This window comes from Heteronotia binoei, chromosome 11 (genome assembly GCF_032191835.1).
Source record: "Heteronotia binoei isolate CCM8104 ecotype False Entrance Well chromosome 11, APGP_CSIRO_Hbin_v1, whole genome shotgun sequence".
Lineage (NCBI taxonomy): Eukaryota > Metazoa > Chordata > Lepidosauria > Squamata > Gekkonidae > Heteronotia > Heteronotia binoei.
Genome location: NC_083233.1, coordinates 55,168,960 through 55,187,043, shown reverse-complemented (window position 1 = coordinate 55,187,043; position 18,084 = coordinate 55,168,960). Strand labels below are relative to the sequence as shown.

At 45.1% G+C, this 18,084-nt stretch overlaps 1 protein-coding gene across 2 annotated transcripts in view; it reads left to right on the top strand.

Annotated features, from left to right (window-relative positions):
• Nucleotides 1-10,354: 10,354 nt before the first annotated feature.
• The window catches only part of CASTOR1 (cytosolic arginine sensor for mTORC1 subunit 1), a 30,439-nt gene continuing 22,709 nt past the window's right edge, over nucleotides 10,355-18,084 (top strand). Inside the window, exons 1-2 of one of the 2 annotated variants that reach the window (XM_060249570.1) lie at nucleotides 10,355-10,582; nucleotides 17,286-17,356. In XM_060249570.1, the coding sequence (XP_060105553.1) occupies nucleotides 10,470-10,582; nucleotides 17,286-17,356 (184 nt within the window). In that variant the 5' untranslated portion in view covers nucleotides 10,355-10,469. The remainder of the gene's footprint in view (nucleotides 10,583-17,285; nucleotides 17,357-18,084) is intronic. The other variant, XM_060249571.1, reaches the window with a different exon arrangement.

Sequence of the window (18,084 nt, the reverse complement as noted above, 5' to 3'; positions counted from 1 at the left end):
GACGCGGGGATTCAGGGGCTGGCCTTACAATGGCTTTCCTGTTTCCTTGAAGGTCAGGGACAAAGGGTGGCGATGGGGGGTGAACTGTCCCAGAGACACACGCTTGATTGCGGGGTGCCTCGGGGGGCGGTGCTCTCCCCGATGTTGTTCAACATCTATATGCGCCCCCTTGCCCAGATTGCCCGAAGGTATGAGTTGGGTTGCCATCAGTAAGCTCTATCTACTTATGGACGGCTAGCCTGCCTGTGTCCCAGAAAACTTGGACCTGGCGTTGCAAGCCGTGGCTAAATGGCTCAGACTGAGTGGATTGAAGCTAAACCCAGCCAAGACAGAGGTCCTTTGCCTGGGTCGTCGTGGCCCGGGAAGGGAAATCCCCTTACCAGCCTTTGACGGTGCACCGCTGAAAATGGTGCACAAGGTCAGGAGCTTGGGGGTACTATTGGAGCCTTCCTTGATAATGGAGGCTCAAATAGCAGCCACTGCCAAGTCCGCATTCTTTCATCTTAGACGGGTGAGGCAGTTGGCCCCTTTCCTGGAGCATGATGATCAGGCAACGGTGATTCACGCAACGGTCACCTCGAGGTTGGACTACTGTAATGCCCTCTACATGGGGCTGCCCCTGTGCCGAACCCGGAAGTTGCAGCTAGTGCAGAATGCCGCTGCCCGGCTGCTATTAAGGCTTCCTAGATGGGAGCACATCCAGCCGGGGCTCCGGGGACTGCACTGGCTGCCAATAATATACCGAGTTTGGTACAAGGTGCTGGTTATTACCTTTAAAGCCCTATATGGCCTAGGACCTGCCTACCTTAGGGACCGTCTCTCCCCACATGTTCCCCAGAGAGTGCTAAGATCGAGTTCTCAAAACCTGCTTGCAATCCCCGGGCCAAAGGAGGCCCGACTTAAGTCGACCAGAGACAGGGCCCTTTCAATCACAGCCCCTTGCTGGTGGAACCAGCTACCAGAAGAGGTGAGGGCCCTGCGGGACCTTGGGCATTTCCGCAGGGCCTGTAAGACAGTCCTCTTCCAGTTGGCATACAACTGATCGGTACTTGAACATTTCAAATAGAAGGCTGTAGTATGGTACTTTGGAAAATGGCTTTGTTTTACTGTTTTTACAGGTTTATTGTTTAAATGTTGTAAATTGATGTATTTTAAAACTTAATCCTATGTTAGAACTTTTGTGTTGTGAGCCGCCCTGAGCCGCTTTGGTGGGAAGGGCGGGATATAAACTAAATAAAATGGGGGGAAAATGAAAAAAATGAAAGGATACCCACTCACCAACTGAAGAAGAGGTCCCTTCTGAGGGCGCATTCCCCTTATCCTCAGCATGGTGCCCTGTTCCCTCTCAACCCTCATGCTCCCTGGCAGCAACGGGGCTGCCATGTTCAGAGTGAGACTCATCTAATACTTCCCCGAGAGTCTTCTCCAAGTGCCTGACTATCTCTGCTTCTCCAGGTCAGTCACCTCGGCCTCAAGGGTACGAACTCGTTCCCTGAGGACCAGGAGGTACTTACATCGAGAACACACCTAAGACTTCTGTCCTGTGGGCAGATAGTCATACATGTAACACTCAGTGCAAAACACTGGAAAGCTCCCACCCCCTTGCTGGCATTCTACCTTCATGAGAGCTTTTTAAAAAAATATACAATGCCCTTTTAAATCCTGTTTGTTTATGTGGCTCCCCTTCTGGAGGGTCAACTTACCTTATTGGGAACACAAGGAAAATAGGGATCTGGATTCCTGGTCCTTACAGAGCCCCCAGGCTAAGATCCACTGGAGAATTTATCTGAGGAGGGCTGTTTTTTGAGGTAAAGGCACCAAATTTTCAGCATAGCAGCTGGTGCCTCTCTTCAGACAACCCCCCCCCCCATTTCAAAAAGATTGGACCAGCGAATCCAATTTTACTCATCCCAAAATAAGATATCCCTATGCTCCATTATTTCCAATTGAGGTAAGGCATTTTAAAGGATTGCAGTCCCTTTAAATGTGATGGCCAGAACTCCCTTTGGAGTTCAATCACGCTTGTCACAACCTTGCTCCTGGCTCCATCCCCAAAGTCTCCTGGCTCCACCCCCAAAGTCCCCAGATATTTCCTGAGTTGGACCTGGCAAGATTGTAGGACTAATCCTGCTGATTAAACCAAGGATCCAGCATGCTGGTTCCAACACTGACCAGTCCCAACAGCCTTGGGAAGCAGGACACAGAATCTGTTGGTATCTAGAAGTGTACTGCCCCTGTATGTAGGTTTTCCAGTTGTACCATCAAAACAATGAGGGAGTAGTCTTACATTCAAAGAGAGCCAGTTTGGTGTAGTGGTTAACTGCGTGGACTCTTATCTGGGAGAACGGGGTTTGATTCCACACCCCTCCACTTGCACCTGCTGAGATGGCCTTGGGTCAGCCATAACTTTCACAGAAGCTGTCCTTGAAAGGGCAGCTGCTATAAAAACTCTCAACCCCACCTACCTCACAGGGTGTTTGTTGGGGGAGGGAAGGTAGAGGAGATTGTGACCCCTCTGAGACTCTGAGATTCAGAGTATAAGGTGGGATATAAATCCAAAATCTTCTATAAATCCAAAAATCTTCTTCAAATACAGTTTGCAAAATTGAATTTTCCTTTATTTCATTAATACTCCACCGTTCTCCACAGTGGAGACTTAAGGTGGCATATATAGCTCTTCACCATTTTATCCTTACAACAACAATACTGTGAGGAAGGTTAGGCTATGTAACTGGCCTAAGGTTACCCAGTGAAGAGAAGAAGAAAATATTGGATTTATAACCTGCTCACTCAGAGTGTTTGAGCACCTTAGAATCTCCTTCCCTTTCTCTCCCCCCCCCCATCCCAACAAACACCTTGTGAGGTAAGTGAGGCAGAGAGAGCTGTGAAAGGACTGCTTTCGAGAGAACAGCTCTGAGAGAACTGTGACTGCCCCAAGGTCACCCAGCTGGCTGCATGTGGAAGAGTATAGAATCAAACTCAGTTCCCCAGATTAGGGGCCACTGTACCAAACTGGCTCTCCAACGTACAATAATTTTTTAAAACTTTAAAACAATTTGGGGGTGTCACCTTACAGTAAAAGTTACCTTTCTCTCAATTTGTGTCTTAAATAATTTATTTAGAGTTTTTGAAATCAGAACTAGCTGGCTGAACTGTGCTCAGAAGGAAACAGAGTTCACATAGATTCTGGTAGGCTGATGTAAGTTGCTTCCAGGATTTCCATCCTGATAGGAAGTTGAAAGACAGTTCTCTGTGTGTCTGAGAACTGTGAACAGAACTGTCTAGGTCTATGGTATGGGCTACATCGTGCCTGGAATGCTTGTATACAATTGCAGAAAACACATGCATAGAAAAATATTAATACAGTGAGGTTAAAAGGTTTGACCCAGTTAAGATTCTATAAAATAAGCTGGCACAGTTGTTGTTCTTTAAATTGCCAGGGTTTTTTTCCTTCTAGCAAGGCTTCTGTGCCTTTAAACTGAATTCAACATGTCAATATTTTTCTTGCCATGGAGATGAATATTCATGGCAGAATATTCTCTCGTTATGCAATCCTTAAAGATGCAGAAACAACTTTAGAGGGAAAGTTAACAGTCCTATTTGTGATTCTTTTAATCTGCTGAAAACATTCCCATGATTGTACACTGCCCACTTATATTAAGAATTGCTGCTTCCATTCCCATTTTGTCTGATGAAAAGAGCATACAAATCTTACATTCTGAATAAAACTTAGTTGGTCTTAAAGATGAACTTGTCTACTGCTTTGTTCTAGTCCTTTCTGTGAGAATGGCTATGCACATGCCATAACACCACAGGAGACCAGAGGAGCACATAATGTGCAACTGAGTGCAGAATTCTACTGCCTGAAAAATTTAGCTCCCCCCCTCCCTTTCTCTGGCTTTTATGGCTCTACTCTGTGTAATCCATTTTAAGTCCCAGTGAGAAAGGCAGACTGTAAATGTAAATAAATAAAGTTGTGCTTGAAGATACTAAAACACCATGTGGAGAATCCCAAAAATCAAGTGGGACTCTAAATAAGATTTCCAGAAGTCAGAAGAGTGTGATCAATGTCTCATATAGATCTCTATTACTGGCAAGAATGGAATGTTAGGCAAAATATGCAAAATAAGACATGCAAGCATTCCCACTGTATACTTCAGTTTTTCTTAGTACAGAATTTTCAGCCTGAACCATGTATTTACTTTGAAGTAAGTTCCACTGTGTCCAGTGGGGCTTACTTCCATGGAAGTGCACATTGCGTAGGGAGCTGGTGTGGACACATCCATGTTGCCCTGTTGCAGAGCAGTCGCTAGGCTTAGAAAACACAAGAGCTCACTGGCATTGCAAGTCAGTCTCAAATACTGGATGGGGATACTAACGTTCTCTCTGTTCTTTACCTTCTAAGGGTTCAGCTGCTGGTTTTCATATTTTGGCAGATTGCTTTCTATTCTTTTCTACCTCTTTTCTCCTGGAAGGGCAAGGATGCAGCCTGATGTCAGAACTATTTTAAATCTGCATTCCTGTTCCACATTACACTTATAATAAAAAGCAGTAAAACAACCTGTTCTCTCTAGTCTGATGAAGAGTTCTGCAGAAACTAGAAGTTTGCACAATGTTTTGCTTCATTTTTGTTGGTTCAATGGCTTTTGTTTTTAGTTTGTCCATGGTGTATAGAGCAAAAGATTGCTACCCACAGATCAGGATCTGCTTACAGAGGCTAGTTGAGAAATTGGTAACCCTTGCAGACTATCTGCTGAGAACAGCTTGCAGTAGGGTCAGCCTGGGTTCAAATCCCTGCTTTGCAGTCATTCTCACTGAATAGTCTTGATCAAACAGCTCTCTATCTCTTTTAACCTATCTCCTAATCAGTCCTGAGAATAAAATGTGATTAAACCTCAGTGAACTTCTTTGAGGAAGAGGACATAAAGGCAATGGGTAAATAAATACAGAGCACCTGGAAACATTCCAGCAACAACAACACTAGCAAGTTACTGATGCGGTATGTTAAATCAAGTGAGGAGATAAGATTATAAATAACAAAAGAGTTGCATAACCCATACGGATAATGTGCTTCTCATTCCAGTTTGCTTGCAAACATTTACTTCTAAATGCTGGTGTGAATTTTTGTTTCCGCTCCAAATAATGGCTGCTGGCAGATTTAAAGGCCTGGTGTGGGGAGTGTGTTTGTGTGTGTGTGTATATATATGCCAGTATATATATATACTGGCATATAAACTGGCATTGCCACCCTAAGTCTTCTCCAAGAGACTTACTCCCTGGAAAGTCTTCTTATGATTGTACTGTTAATCTGCATGTTAGTTGATTAATTGGCTAAAATAATCCATTGAAAGACTAGAGTTGCCAACTACCTGGAGAAAATATGCTCTGCCCTTTTAACAGAGACTTAATGGGGATGATATCAGCCTAGGGTTGGCATGTCCTTCCTGTCTACCAGTGGGGAGGGGAGGGTTACCAGCTCCAGGTCAGGAAACTCCTAGAGATTTGGGGATGGAGCCTGAAGAGGACAGGGACCTTGGTGGGGCTCAATGCCCCTCCAAAACATCCATTTTCTCCAGGGGAACTGATCTCTGTACTCTGGAGATGAGCTGTAATTTGGGGGGATCCCCAGGTCCCACCTGGAGCCTGGCATCCCTACCAGGCGACAACCCTAAAAGGGGGCCTGATTAATGAGCAGGAGATACAGGTGAGAGAACTGTGGAGTGAGAGGCACCACTGTGAAATAAACTTCTGTTGTCAACACTAAACCAGTTTGTGCTTTGAAGAAGTGGAAAATAAATATTTAAATAAATAAATTTAAATAAATCTGATATGTGGTATCTATGAAGACCTATTAAAAGCGTCTGACAGATTGATAACATCATTGCCTTCAGAGTATGGAAAATTAGGCTCAGGGAGCAAGCCTAGGTAGGTCTACTCAGAAGTAAGCTCTAAGCTCTTTGTGAGATTTACTCTGAGGAATTTGGCCTTTAGGATTACAGCTTCAAACTCAGAGTTGCCAACTTCCAGGTGGAGCCTGGAGATCTCCTAGAATTACAACTGATTCCAGACAGCAGCGATCAGTTCCCCTGGAGACAATGGCTGCTTTGGAAGGTGGACTCTGGCATTATATGCTACCAGGATTTTTTTTTTTTGTAGCAGACACTCATTTGCATGCTAGGCCACACACCCCTGATGTAGCCAATCCTCCAGGACTTTACAGGGCCTACTGTAAGCTCCAGGAGGATTGGCTACATCAGGGGTGTGTGGCTTGATATGCAAATGAGTTCCTGCTACCAAACAAAATCCCTGTATAAGGTTACTGAGATCCCACTCCAAACCCTGCTGTCCCCAGACTTCAACCCCAAATCTCTAGGAATTCCCCAATCCAGAGTTGGCATTTCTGCTCAAAGTAGTTTGATGGTCTTTTCTTTCCCCAAGGAAGCCAGAGTCTGAAGAAGTAAACTGTGAGTCACAAAACCTCATCCTGGATTAAACAAAGGTGCCCCTGTGCTTTTGTTAAAGCTTGAGGAGCCTGGGGTGGTGGTTAGAGTGCCTGGCCAGGGCCAGTTTCAACCCCTGCTCTGGCATAAAGCTGAATGACCTTGGACCAGTCACTGTCTCCCAGTCTAACCAGCCCCACGGAGTGGTTGGGAGAATAAAATGGGAGGAAGGGAAGGAAACCAGAAAAACTGCCCCGACCTCCTTGGAGGAAGATTAGGATAAACACAATAAACTAAGATTCTGTGAAGGAGACTACGGATTTCTAACAAAGCTTCCAGCATCCTCACCAGACTAGAAATCTCAAAATTATTGGTGGGAGGAGGGGAGAAGTTAATGTGGTAGTTAATGTGATACAAGGACACTGGTATACCTTTGTAGTGAGGTTAGCTCCCTGATGGAGTGCTATGATGAAGATTCCGTTGAAAAAGACAGTTGTGATTGTTGACTCTTTAGCAAATGGTACTGCAGTTGATTTGATAAACCTAAAACCTGAATTAACAGAGGATATAATAGATGATAGTACTTAGAAACACAATTGCACAACTTCTCTCTTTATAAGTACCCGATTATAGCTGTCTGTAATTTTCCACAAGATGCTTCTGTAGGGCAGAAATTTTCCATGCTCTCAGAATGCACAAGGTGGCTTTTTGCATGAGATGTATCCGTTTTACACAGGAGATTAAGCTGCATATGAATAGACAGCCTCAGTAGATGACATAGAGTCAATCTTTCCCCTCTTGCAATGGAAACACCTGGAGATGACCGATTCCACAGGAGTAATTGTTGCCACAAAGCCTATGAGTATTATGGTGCCATAAAGACTGACAGATTTATTATGGCACAAGCTTTTGTGGGTGGGCCAGAGCATGGATGCATGCATCTGATTAAGTAAGTTCTAATTCCAGAAAGTTTATACTGCAATAAATTTGTAGTTTTGAATGTGCCACAAAACAATTTTGTTTAATCTGGAGATGTAGAGGGTGAGAGCTAGTTGATGCTTATGTGCAGATCAGAACATTTGAAAGTATCCTTTTATATTTGAGGTTTTTTTGTATGGCTGCTGTTACACTTCTTTGGCAGCTGAATATGTGAACTGGCTTTATTGAAAAGGAGTGTCCCTCTTCCAGCTAACGTAACCAGCAACTAAAAGCCCAGATCTCTTGTGATTTGGGAGAGGAATGATTCTGGAAGGGAAAGAAGACTGGAGGGAAAAGCCTGGAAGGAGAAGAGCAAACTGGAAGAGAGGAGAAGCAGAGAAGAGGCCTACAATTGTCCTGGAACTGCTCAAACAATGGCCTGGTCTACCCATGTGTTTGAATGAAGTGGTAGAATTGTGAGGTGCTTGAATGAGCCATCCCAATTGCATGTGGGGAAAGTCACATTTTTAATGGCCTCTGATGTGAGATTTTTTACAAATTAAAAAAAAGTACCAAGGAGGAAAGGCTAGACTAGACTTTTCTTCTGCATGCTAGTTTAATTTATTTTAAATATTTTTAACTTAAAATTTAAGACAGCCTCAGTAGATGACACAGTAGATAATTTAAAATATTTTTAAGAAAGAAGGATCGACTCCATAGGCATAATTCTAGCAGGGAAGCCATATTGGTTTGTAGCAGCAAAATAAAACTGGAGTCCAATGACACCTTAAAGACTAACATGTATTCTAGCATAAGTTTCCATGAAACTTAAGCTAGAATACATTACTTACATCTTCAGATGCCTGTCTGCTTATGGGGGACTATTAATGGTGTGTGGAGGGGGGGACGACGACTTAAAAATGTAATATTTCCCCCCTGTTCTGAAATTATGTCCATTTTACTCTCTCGGCTCTCTGCCATTTCATTCTGATTCCTGCTCAGGTCAGGCCAATCATGAATCCTGTCCAATTTTGAGACAACTGTCCAGCACTTCACATGCAGGCCTCTGGTTTCATTGTAAGCCCTTGAAACACAAGCACTGACATGATAGCCTTCTAGGACAGAAGTCTGTTTTTATAGGAGGCTACTTTCTGGAGGGTAATGGAAGACAGTGGGGCAAAGTCTCACTCCTTGACCTCCAAATGGATTGAAAACAAGGCCATGGCCTCCACAACCTCCACTTCCTCTGTATATTGTTCTTGCTTCCTGGCTGGCAACTTGCGTACTGAGTGTGTAAACAGAGACTTCATGGGGGGGTGGGGTTTGACCCCTGTTCTGCACTGACTACCCGTGCACAGAATCCACTGTGGTTTTCTTGTACCAGTGCACATTCAGGGTATACAAACCTGAGGATGTGACGAGAACTAGATCCCTGGAGCATAGCAACAAGTCTTGTAAACAGGGTTCACTGAAACAAAAGTGGAGGGAGCGAAAGGGAAACGGGAGCCAAGCTGCCAAGAGTCTCTGTAGATAACAGTCTCTGCTGGTGCATGATCAAGGCCAGATCCCAGCATTTAACAGGGGAACAAGGAAAAGAAAAATATATTTTACGGGGGATGTTGCTGTGCATTTGAATGTTGAGACAGGAACATCTGCTTTTTTCATTTCCAGAACTGCTGCAGCATCTTTAATCAACTGCCTTTCATGTTAAGTTTGTGTTTGTTTTTTTAAAAAAACTCTCCTGAGTGAATAAACTGAGAATCTCAGATCTTAGAAAATATCAGATGCACCCAGAGTGCCTCCCCCCAGTGGGGGGTTTGTGCAAATGAGACTAGGAATGTGGAACAGAATGCACATCCAATGGGCAGGTCTTCTCCTCCAGCTCCCCTGCAGATCCACAGAAACAGAGCACAGCCTGTCCTGTCCACAATTGATTCTCCGTCAGGTCTGCCAGGGTGTAATGGGAAAAACAAAAGGCTGTCACTTACAGGAGGGTGGGGAGCTGCTCCTGTTGGAAGAAGAGGACAGGTTTTCTAATAAAACTTTCAAATATTAGGAAGAAGAGGACAGGACTCATAATAATTGGTTTAAGCTATGGGCAAAAAGATACCAGACGGGTGTTAGGAAAAATTTTGTACAGGAAGAGTAATTTATCAGTAGGATCTGTTGCCTCAGGAGGAGGTAAACTACAAGGATGGCAGGTGGACTCCACCAGTAAGATTCTGGCCAACTGTCAACTTTGCCCATGTGGGGCCTTGATTTGAGGCTGAACTCAGTGCTAGGACTTAAAACTTCAACATGTGTTGCTCATAGATCTCTATGTACAGAATGCTTTCCCCACATCCAGTAATAATTCCTTCCAATTCATTCCCAGTCATATGAGATTGTCTCCTGGCCAGAATTTTACTGGTCTGATGAAAATTTCATCCTCTTACATCAGCTGCCAAAACAGGAAGTAAGATATAAATGGCAAAAAAAAGGTTATTCAGTATTTTTCTTGACATCGCCCTGCATTCTATAAAAAGGTGTTTCCCTTCAAAGGGATAAAAGCATTCTATACATGATCAGTGCCTCAGCATCCTTACATCAGGGCCGGATTTACATTTTTTTTATATAAGGTAGTCCCCTGTGCAAGCATTAGTCGTTTCCAACTCTGGGGTGAGGTAGCTTTCACAGCGTTTTCACGGCAGGCTTTTTACGGGGTGGTTTGCCATTGCCTTCCCCAGTAATCTACACTCCCCACCCCCCAGCAGGCCTGACTACACGGATCTTCGCTCTGATCCAGTGGAATCTTGTAAAAAAGGCATTCTGTACTTGCTCAGAGGCCCTGCGGTTCCCTAATCCTGGGAAAGACGCGTTCGGCCATCCAATAATGGAAAAGCGGCGGCTTGCAGGGCAGGGGGGCGTGTCGGAGCTGCAGCCCCTCCCAAGCCTTGTTTCTCTTTCCCCAGCCTTCGGGCGGGCGGAGGAGGGGATTCGCTAGGGGGGCGGAGAAGCTCCTCCCCGCGGGCCGGGCTGGGCCTAGGAAAGGGGGCGGTGCCGCTGCGCCCGCCTCCCCTATAGCCTAGCGCCGAGCTTGGGTCGCCGGCCTTGCTGGAGTCGAGCGGCGAGATGGACCTGCGGATCCTGGAGCACCGGGTGCGGGTGCTGAGCATCGCCCGCGGGGGCCTCTGGCTCTACATGCACCCACTCCTCAAGATGCTGCTCCTGCCGCAGCGCAGCAGGTGCCCGGCGGGGGGCGGGTAGATCGGGCCCTCCTGGGAGCATGCAAAGCAGACCCCCTGCAGTGGGTCGCCGCGGGAGCGACGCTGAGCGCGCTTCTGGAGAGGCCGGGCTGCATTTGGGACGGGGCCCGGTGGGAGGGCGAGCGTGGGGTGGAAATCCACGAGCGGATGTGGATGTGCGTGGTTTGCGCTGCGGAGATGGGCCGAGAAGGGGTGTGTCTGTGTACCAGTGCTCATTTGAAATGAGTTGTGTCGGCAGTTTGGGCCCCATTAAAGCCGTTTGTGTGTGGGCCAAGAAGTTGTGGTGGAACAACGGATGTGTGTATGCTTGCTGGCACGCACAAACACACCCACCGACACCGAGAGCTTGTCGAACTGGGCTTGGAAGGAATTTAGGAGGGATGTTGCCCTCCTTTGGGGGAAACCGAGCGTCGCTTCGAGCTGTGATGCCGTGGTGGATTCTATACACTCACCCACATCAATCCAGTGGATTGATGTGGGTGGGTGTATACTGTAGTTGGGTGTGCGTGTGTGTTTTTTCTCTCCGTTTTGCGAAGGCTTGCTGTGTAAATGGACCACTTGTGTGTGTTGACCAGACTCCATTTGCTGTGGTGAAAGATTTCCCTGATTGACGTGTAGTGCTCTGAAGGGAGAGGCGCTGGAGGCTAGCTGTGATCCTAGCTGTAGAAATCAGGGAGTGCGGTTTGGTTATGGGGCGAACAGAATAGGAGCCCGGGGGGGGGGGGTTAGGGTGTTATGGGGTCTCTTTGGGTGGTCCTCACTCTTTTAACCCGGAGGTCACTTTTATCAGAGATCTCATAGCTCAAATGCAGCCCCATATCAGTCCTCCCTTTCAGACCTAACCAGTGGATAATAGAATGATACTGTGGAAGGAGAACATTTTTCTAGGGATGGCTCACCATCCTTTAATCCCATTTTTGTTGGTTAAAACAATTTTATTGGTAACATATGGTAATAACTCTATTTCTTACATCTTTAAAAACTTCTTTTATCTACCCCATATATTACTTTCCACTCACCCCATTACTTGACCCCCGCCGGTGTTATTTACTTAAAATGCAAATATTTAAAGGTACCCTTAACTATTAAAACAAAAAATTATATTCTTCTTTTTAAAACTTAATCATTATCAAAAATTGTCCAATGTCCTTTTATTTTCCACTCTTTTTCTACATATCTTCTAAACTTTTCCCACTCCGTCTTAAAAACTTCTAAATCATAGTCTCTTAATATTCTTGTTAATTTGTCCATTTCACTCCATGTCATAACTTTTATAATCCAATCCCATTTCTCTGGTATTTTTTCTTGCCTCCACAACTGCACATATAATGTCCTAGCAGCTGAAAGCAAGTACCAAATTACAGTTTTTCCATCCTTTAATCCCATTTTTGAACGACTCTCTTTATAAGAAAATCTAGTTGCTGACTAAGGCTTTAACACATCCCAAGGTCTTCCACTACTTGTGTTTGCAGTGAGGGTGGAGAAAGTATTTTTTTCTTCAATTTTTTTAAAAAAATAGTTAAAATGGATGTGTATTAGACTTCTTGTATTACTTTGTATGGACTGACCCAGGCTAGCTGATCTTGTCAGATCTCTGAAGCTAAGCAGGGTCAGCAGGTTAGTACTCTGATGGGAACCCACCAAGGAAGGCCAGAGTTGAGCCACAGAGGATGTCTCTTGCTTTGGAAACTCTACTGGATTGCCATAAATTGGCTGTGACTTCTGTGGCAGCACCTTTCATCTTAGGCAGGAGGAATCTCCCTTCTGCTACCCTAATTGAGTGGGTGAGGAGACAAATGTAAATGGTACTGAAGAGTAGCTCCTTTTGAGTTATTCCACATTTCTGCCTTTCACTGTTAAATTTGCATTTGGCTCCAACTGTAAGCAACCAGTCTGTTTCTAAGATCTGTGTCAGAGCTGTCTAATTCCTAGAATTTCGCATATGCTGAGTTTTGCCTGGAATCTGATGCTGGCTAGAAAATTCACTCCCTGAAAATTTGGGTCCTTTTGTTTAAAACAATTGGCAAGTCACTCTACTATCCGTAGTCTCATTTCTTCCACTTCATGGATGCTGTTCCTTAACTTCCCCCATCCTATATGAAATTGAGTCTGGAAAAGTTTAGTCAGTCGTAGGTGCTGGTTGAAAGTTTTATGAGCTCATGTCAACATTTAATGCCTCTGCACAGCAAGAAGGGGAAGAGAGAAATCAACATTCTAAGATATCAAAACAAATAAATTAGGAGTTGGGGATTCAGCCTCCTCCTCGGCAGTTCCAGTCCTAATTCTGCTAAAGGCAAAAGGAGTCTTAGGACAGTTTAAACTAATAGATTTATTGAGGCAAAAGCTTTTGTGGACCACATATAATCAGATATGTGTGGTATTATCTTCATCTGGCTGCCCTATATACCGTACGTACAGAGAAACAGTGCAGCCAGAAGACTGAAACACCTTTCATTGCTTGGGTTTTTAGTATCATTCTTTTTTCCCTTTAGTGTCTACCAAACTTCTGTGGTGATAAAAACAGAGAGACAGACAAGCCAAGTCTTAAAGACTAACACAGCCTACCCTCTGGGGATTTTGCTAAAGTTCACTTACTGGGATCTGACTCAAGTATGTACAAGTTGGTATAATTGTGCCAATCTGAGTAGCTGATTTTGCATGCTCAATTAGGATGTTGTACTTTACAACGAATTTAAGGTGGCCATCCTAAGAAGGCTTAACTGGGGAAAACGCTGAATAAAACAGGGCCAAGATCATTACGGCAGACTTGAGGTGCAACTTGAAGTGCGTGAACTGAAGTAGTTGCTTCCAGCATCTTTCTTTTCAGCCTTAATTATCAGGCTTGCAGTGCCCTAGCTAGGATTGAGATAGTGTGTTTGTGGGGAGGGGGGAGTAATGAGTTAAGCTTTTCCTTCTGGGTGGGGGGAAGGCTGCTCTGCACTGCACTGATATAGATGATACACAAATGTTTCCCCAGCAGAGCAGATAGCAATTCCTATAACCATGTCAGATCAGAAAAAAACAGTGATGGAGGGAGGCTTGAGTCTCCTATGCCACAGTTCTGTTTGTAATCAGGCTCCTGCATTAAGTCTGGAAGACACTGAAAACTTTGGGAAAGTGGACATTAGGTGAGACCCTTGGCCTACCTTACCTGCCTCTTTAGCCTTTGTAGTTTCGCTGAGGGCTGCCTGATTCAGTGCTACCAGTTAATCTCCAGATCAAATTCAAGGTATTGATGTTAACCTTTAAAGCCATTAATGGTCTGAGACCCTCATACCTACTGGACTGCCTTTCCCATTACACCCCCTGCCACATGCACTTTGGTCATCCTCTAGGGCAGAGGTGTCAAACATGCGGCTCGGGGGCCGAAACAGGCCCCCAGAGAGTTCCTATCAGGCCCCTGATAGCTGTCATCTGCTTCCTTCTCCCTCTCTCTTGCTTCCTTCTGCATAACAGCTTGCTTTGCAAGGCTTGCTGAATCACACAGGAGCTACAGAGCAAAACCTCTATTTTCTCCATTGGCTGAGGCTCCTCCCTTGGGGAGGAAGTGGGGAGAGGGAGAGCTTGCTTTGCCAGACTCTCTCAATCACATAGCAGAGCTACTGAGCCAAGCCTCTCTTCTTTCTATTGGCTGAGGCACCTCCCCTTCCTGGTCCTCTGAGGAAGGAAGGAAAGAACCAGAGCTTCCTTTGCCCAGTTCCCTATATTGCACAGGAGAGGTACAAAGAAAGCACCTTTAAGACTGAGTGCTAATGTTTCAAGCATGTTTTATTTTAAGTTTTTTTAAAAATCTTTAATTGTGTTTGTCTGTGTCCTTTATAAAGTTTATCTCTCTTCTACCTAATCTTAAATAGGAACACACAAGACCTGGCCTGACATGGCCTGGCCCAACAAGGTCTCATTTATGTCAGATTCGGCCCTCATAACAAATGAGTTTAACACTCCTGCTTTAGGGGCCTCTTGCAGGTGCCTGGCCCCAGGATGGCTTGGTTAGCTGTCACCTGGGGAAGGGCCTTCTCAGTTGTGGCCCCTACCCTGTGGAATGCACTCTTGGAGGACACCTGTGTCCTGCTAGACTTGTTTTGTTCCCACAGGGCATGCAAGGCCAAATTGTTTAAATTGGCCTTTGGAGGGTAGTGCACATGGTTGGGCTGTTTTTATTAGTTGTGTGGTTCTAGCCACAAATTTTAATAGTTTAACATTTTAATGTTAATGTTTTACATTTGTTATTTTTTATGTTGCTTTTTCCTTGTGTGTAATTTACCTATCAGATAAACCATTAGATTTAATGTTGTAAGTCGCCTTAAGAACATAAGAGAAGCCATGTTGGATCAGGCCAATGGCCCATCTAGTCCAACACTCTGTGTCACACAGTGGCCAAAAATTTTATATATACACACACACACACACACACACACACTGTGGCTAATAGCCACTGATGGACATTCTAGTTCATACCTTGCCTTGAGACCCTTTGGGTAAGTGGTGACTAAAAAATCAAATAAAAAATAAATAGTGTCAGTGTAAACTACAGCTCATGAGTTTTTGTTGATAGGGTGTAGAATCCCTTTGGCATAATTTCTTGTATGCCTTACTCCCCCCTCCCCCAAATTTCCTGTGTCTGCCCCTTTCTCCCAGGCAGGTTTGTACAGTTCCACTCTTTCTTCCCAGTGTTGCTTCAGCTACATTTTCTTCTAAAACCTTGTCTCTACCACCCATTGTTTCTGCTTTAGCAGCCGCCTCCTTTTAGCCTCCCTTGTCCTTCTTAACAGTGGTCTCTCCCTCCTCCCATAGCATATATCTTGAGCATCCTGAGATTTCTTTGGCACTGCTCTTCCATTATGCCTTTGTACTCTCTGCCTTCCCCACCAAGCCTTATTCTCCATCTGCACTTCTTTCATCAAGATGCTTTTTTCTCATTCCACGCCCTGCTCTGCTTCTTCCTTCTGCCTCATTTTGTCTTCAGTTTCTTACGTTCAGCTTCCTTCCATCCTGAGGTCTGTTCCCATTCTTCTATCTACACCAGTGTGAGTTGTTAATCCCAGCCAAAATGACAGCTTTACCTTCCATCATGCAAGCTGGACTGCAAACTGTTTGGTTCTGTGGCTTGCTGAACATTCCATCCTATTTCATTGAGGGGTCTGAAGGAAAGAGAGGAACTTGCCTAAGGACCTGTATCAAGTTTGTGGCAGAGGTGAGGCTTGATTTGAGAGCATTCTAGTTCATACCTTGCATTTTCCTCCAGCAGCTGGTGTGTATACTTGCAATTGGTAAAGGAGACACATAGTTCATGATTGGCAAGGCATAGTAAATTTCCAGCTCCACTTCCATCCCATGCTTATGTGCCTGAAGTCCAAACCATGGAGTGCTGGTAAAGAAGCATGCAAAAAGGGAGGAGAGAACTGCCACATCTCACATCTGTCCCCACTAATAGTGATCTTTCAAGGTGTGTTGGAGTTGGCTTCTGAAACTGGAGAGGGAATAAAAAGCTGGGGGATCAGCCTACAACATGATGATCATGGAAAGCACCATCAAGTTGCAGGTGACTTATAGTGAATCCATAGGGTTTTCAAGGCAAGCAGTGTTCCGAAGTGGTTTGCCATTGCCTGCCTTTGTGTGGCAAACTTGGACGTTTTTAGAGTGAAAGCCAGTTTGGTGTAGTGGTTAAGTGTGCGGACTCTTATCTGGGAGAACCGGGTTTGATTCCCCACTTTTCCACTTGCACCTGCTGGAATGGCTTTGGGTCAGCCATAGCTTTCACAGGAGTTGTCCTTGAAAGGGCAGCTGCTGTAAAAGCTCTCTCAGCCCCACCTACCTCACAGGGTATCTGTTGCGGGGGGGGGGGAGGTAGAGGAGATTGTGACCACTCTAAAATTCAGAGTACAGAGCAGGATATAAATCCAATATCTCCTCCTCCTCCGGAGTGGTCTCCCATCCAAATCACCAGGGCTGATGCTGCTGAGCTTCTGAGATCTGATGAGATTGGGCTAGCCTGGGCCATCAAGGTCAGGGCTCAGGGTGTGCCATACCTAATCCCTTTGTGTTCTCTGCTCTAAGCATTGCTGCGCCCAGGACAAGTTTCAGCAGATGGGTGTGGCTATGCTACTAGAACAATGTAGAGCTGTAGGAAAGAGCTGAGTGGGGTCCCTGTCAATGTTCCTTCTGAGTTAGTGTGAGCTAGCTCACAGTTTTTTTGCCTCTAGCTCACACATTTTTTGTCTTTGCTTAGGAAGAAGGGCTCCAGAGCAAACTAATTTGTGCAGTAGCCAAATGGCTCACTCACAGCTTTAATGCCAGTAGCTCACAAAGTAGATTTTTTGCTCACAAGACTCCACAACTTAGGGGAGTATTGGTCCCTGTACAGCTGATATTGTGCTCTGTGGCCATGCTCTGGCTCTGCGTTTTCATTTTTTTGAAGTAGAGGAAGGAAGAAGCTGCTTCCAGTTGTTAGCATCTGCTCAATGACACTTCCCTGTTCCGGAGTGCTGAATTCTTCATGTTTCTAAGGATAAGGGCACTACACTAGAGTCTTGAGGAGGAAATCTACTCCCTCCTGTGTTACCTTCTGACAGCCTGTGGGGTGGGAGGAGCATAGATAAGGATAGTTTTGGGCCTTGTTGAAAGCTAGCAGGTATTTTCAACACTGGCAAGTGTCTTAACTCTGATTTTGCTGTTTTCCTAGGTGCAAATTTTTCAGCTTAACGGAGACTCCTGAAGACTATACTGTTATATTAGACGAAGAAGGCTTTAAAGGTATGGATGACATGCTTTCTCAGTTATTTGCCTCTCTTGCTATTTGTTTAAATTGTATCGCAGTTTAAAGATTGTTTTCTTCGCCCCCAACACATGCTGAATCTCTCTATGGATGGATTTGTTCTGAGTCTTTGATAAGAAGGATGATCTGGCCCTCTCTTCTAAGGTCACTTCTTCTAACCCTCCTAAAACATTAATTTAAGGGAGAGAAGAAGAGAGGGATAGTCCCAACAGCACCCGGATGCTGCCAGTAGCTGACTGACTCCTAGGACCGATCTGCAGTCCCCATATGTTGAAGTATGCCTCTTGGTTCCAAGCAAAAATCCAAGAAGGGAGGAGGAAGAAAGGCAGTGCCCCATGGTGAGATGTGTGTTTTTAGAGAGAATCTTGCTGGGGTGGTGGATGTTTCATTCTCCTCTTTTCTCCAGCATGTTTAACTTGAGCCCAGGGACATCCTGGGAGCTGAGAGAGGAGGGAGGTTAAAGCATCACCCAGGGCTTCCCCTTGTCCTCCAGGTGTGTGCAGAGGTTGTCTTCGGTTCTGGTTTCGATCTAGTTCCTCTCCCAGGGCTTCAGGAAACAGGTTTAGGTGTACCTTGTCCTCCTACTCATTCCCCTTGGTGGGCTCTCTCTCTCTCTCTTTCTCTAGCCTTGGGCCTACTACTACTAGCTCCTCAGCTCAGGGCTGTGTGGATTTAAATAGTACCTCACAGCCTCTGTGTGCCCCAC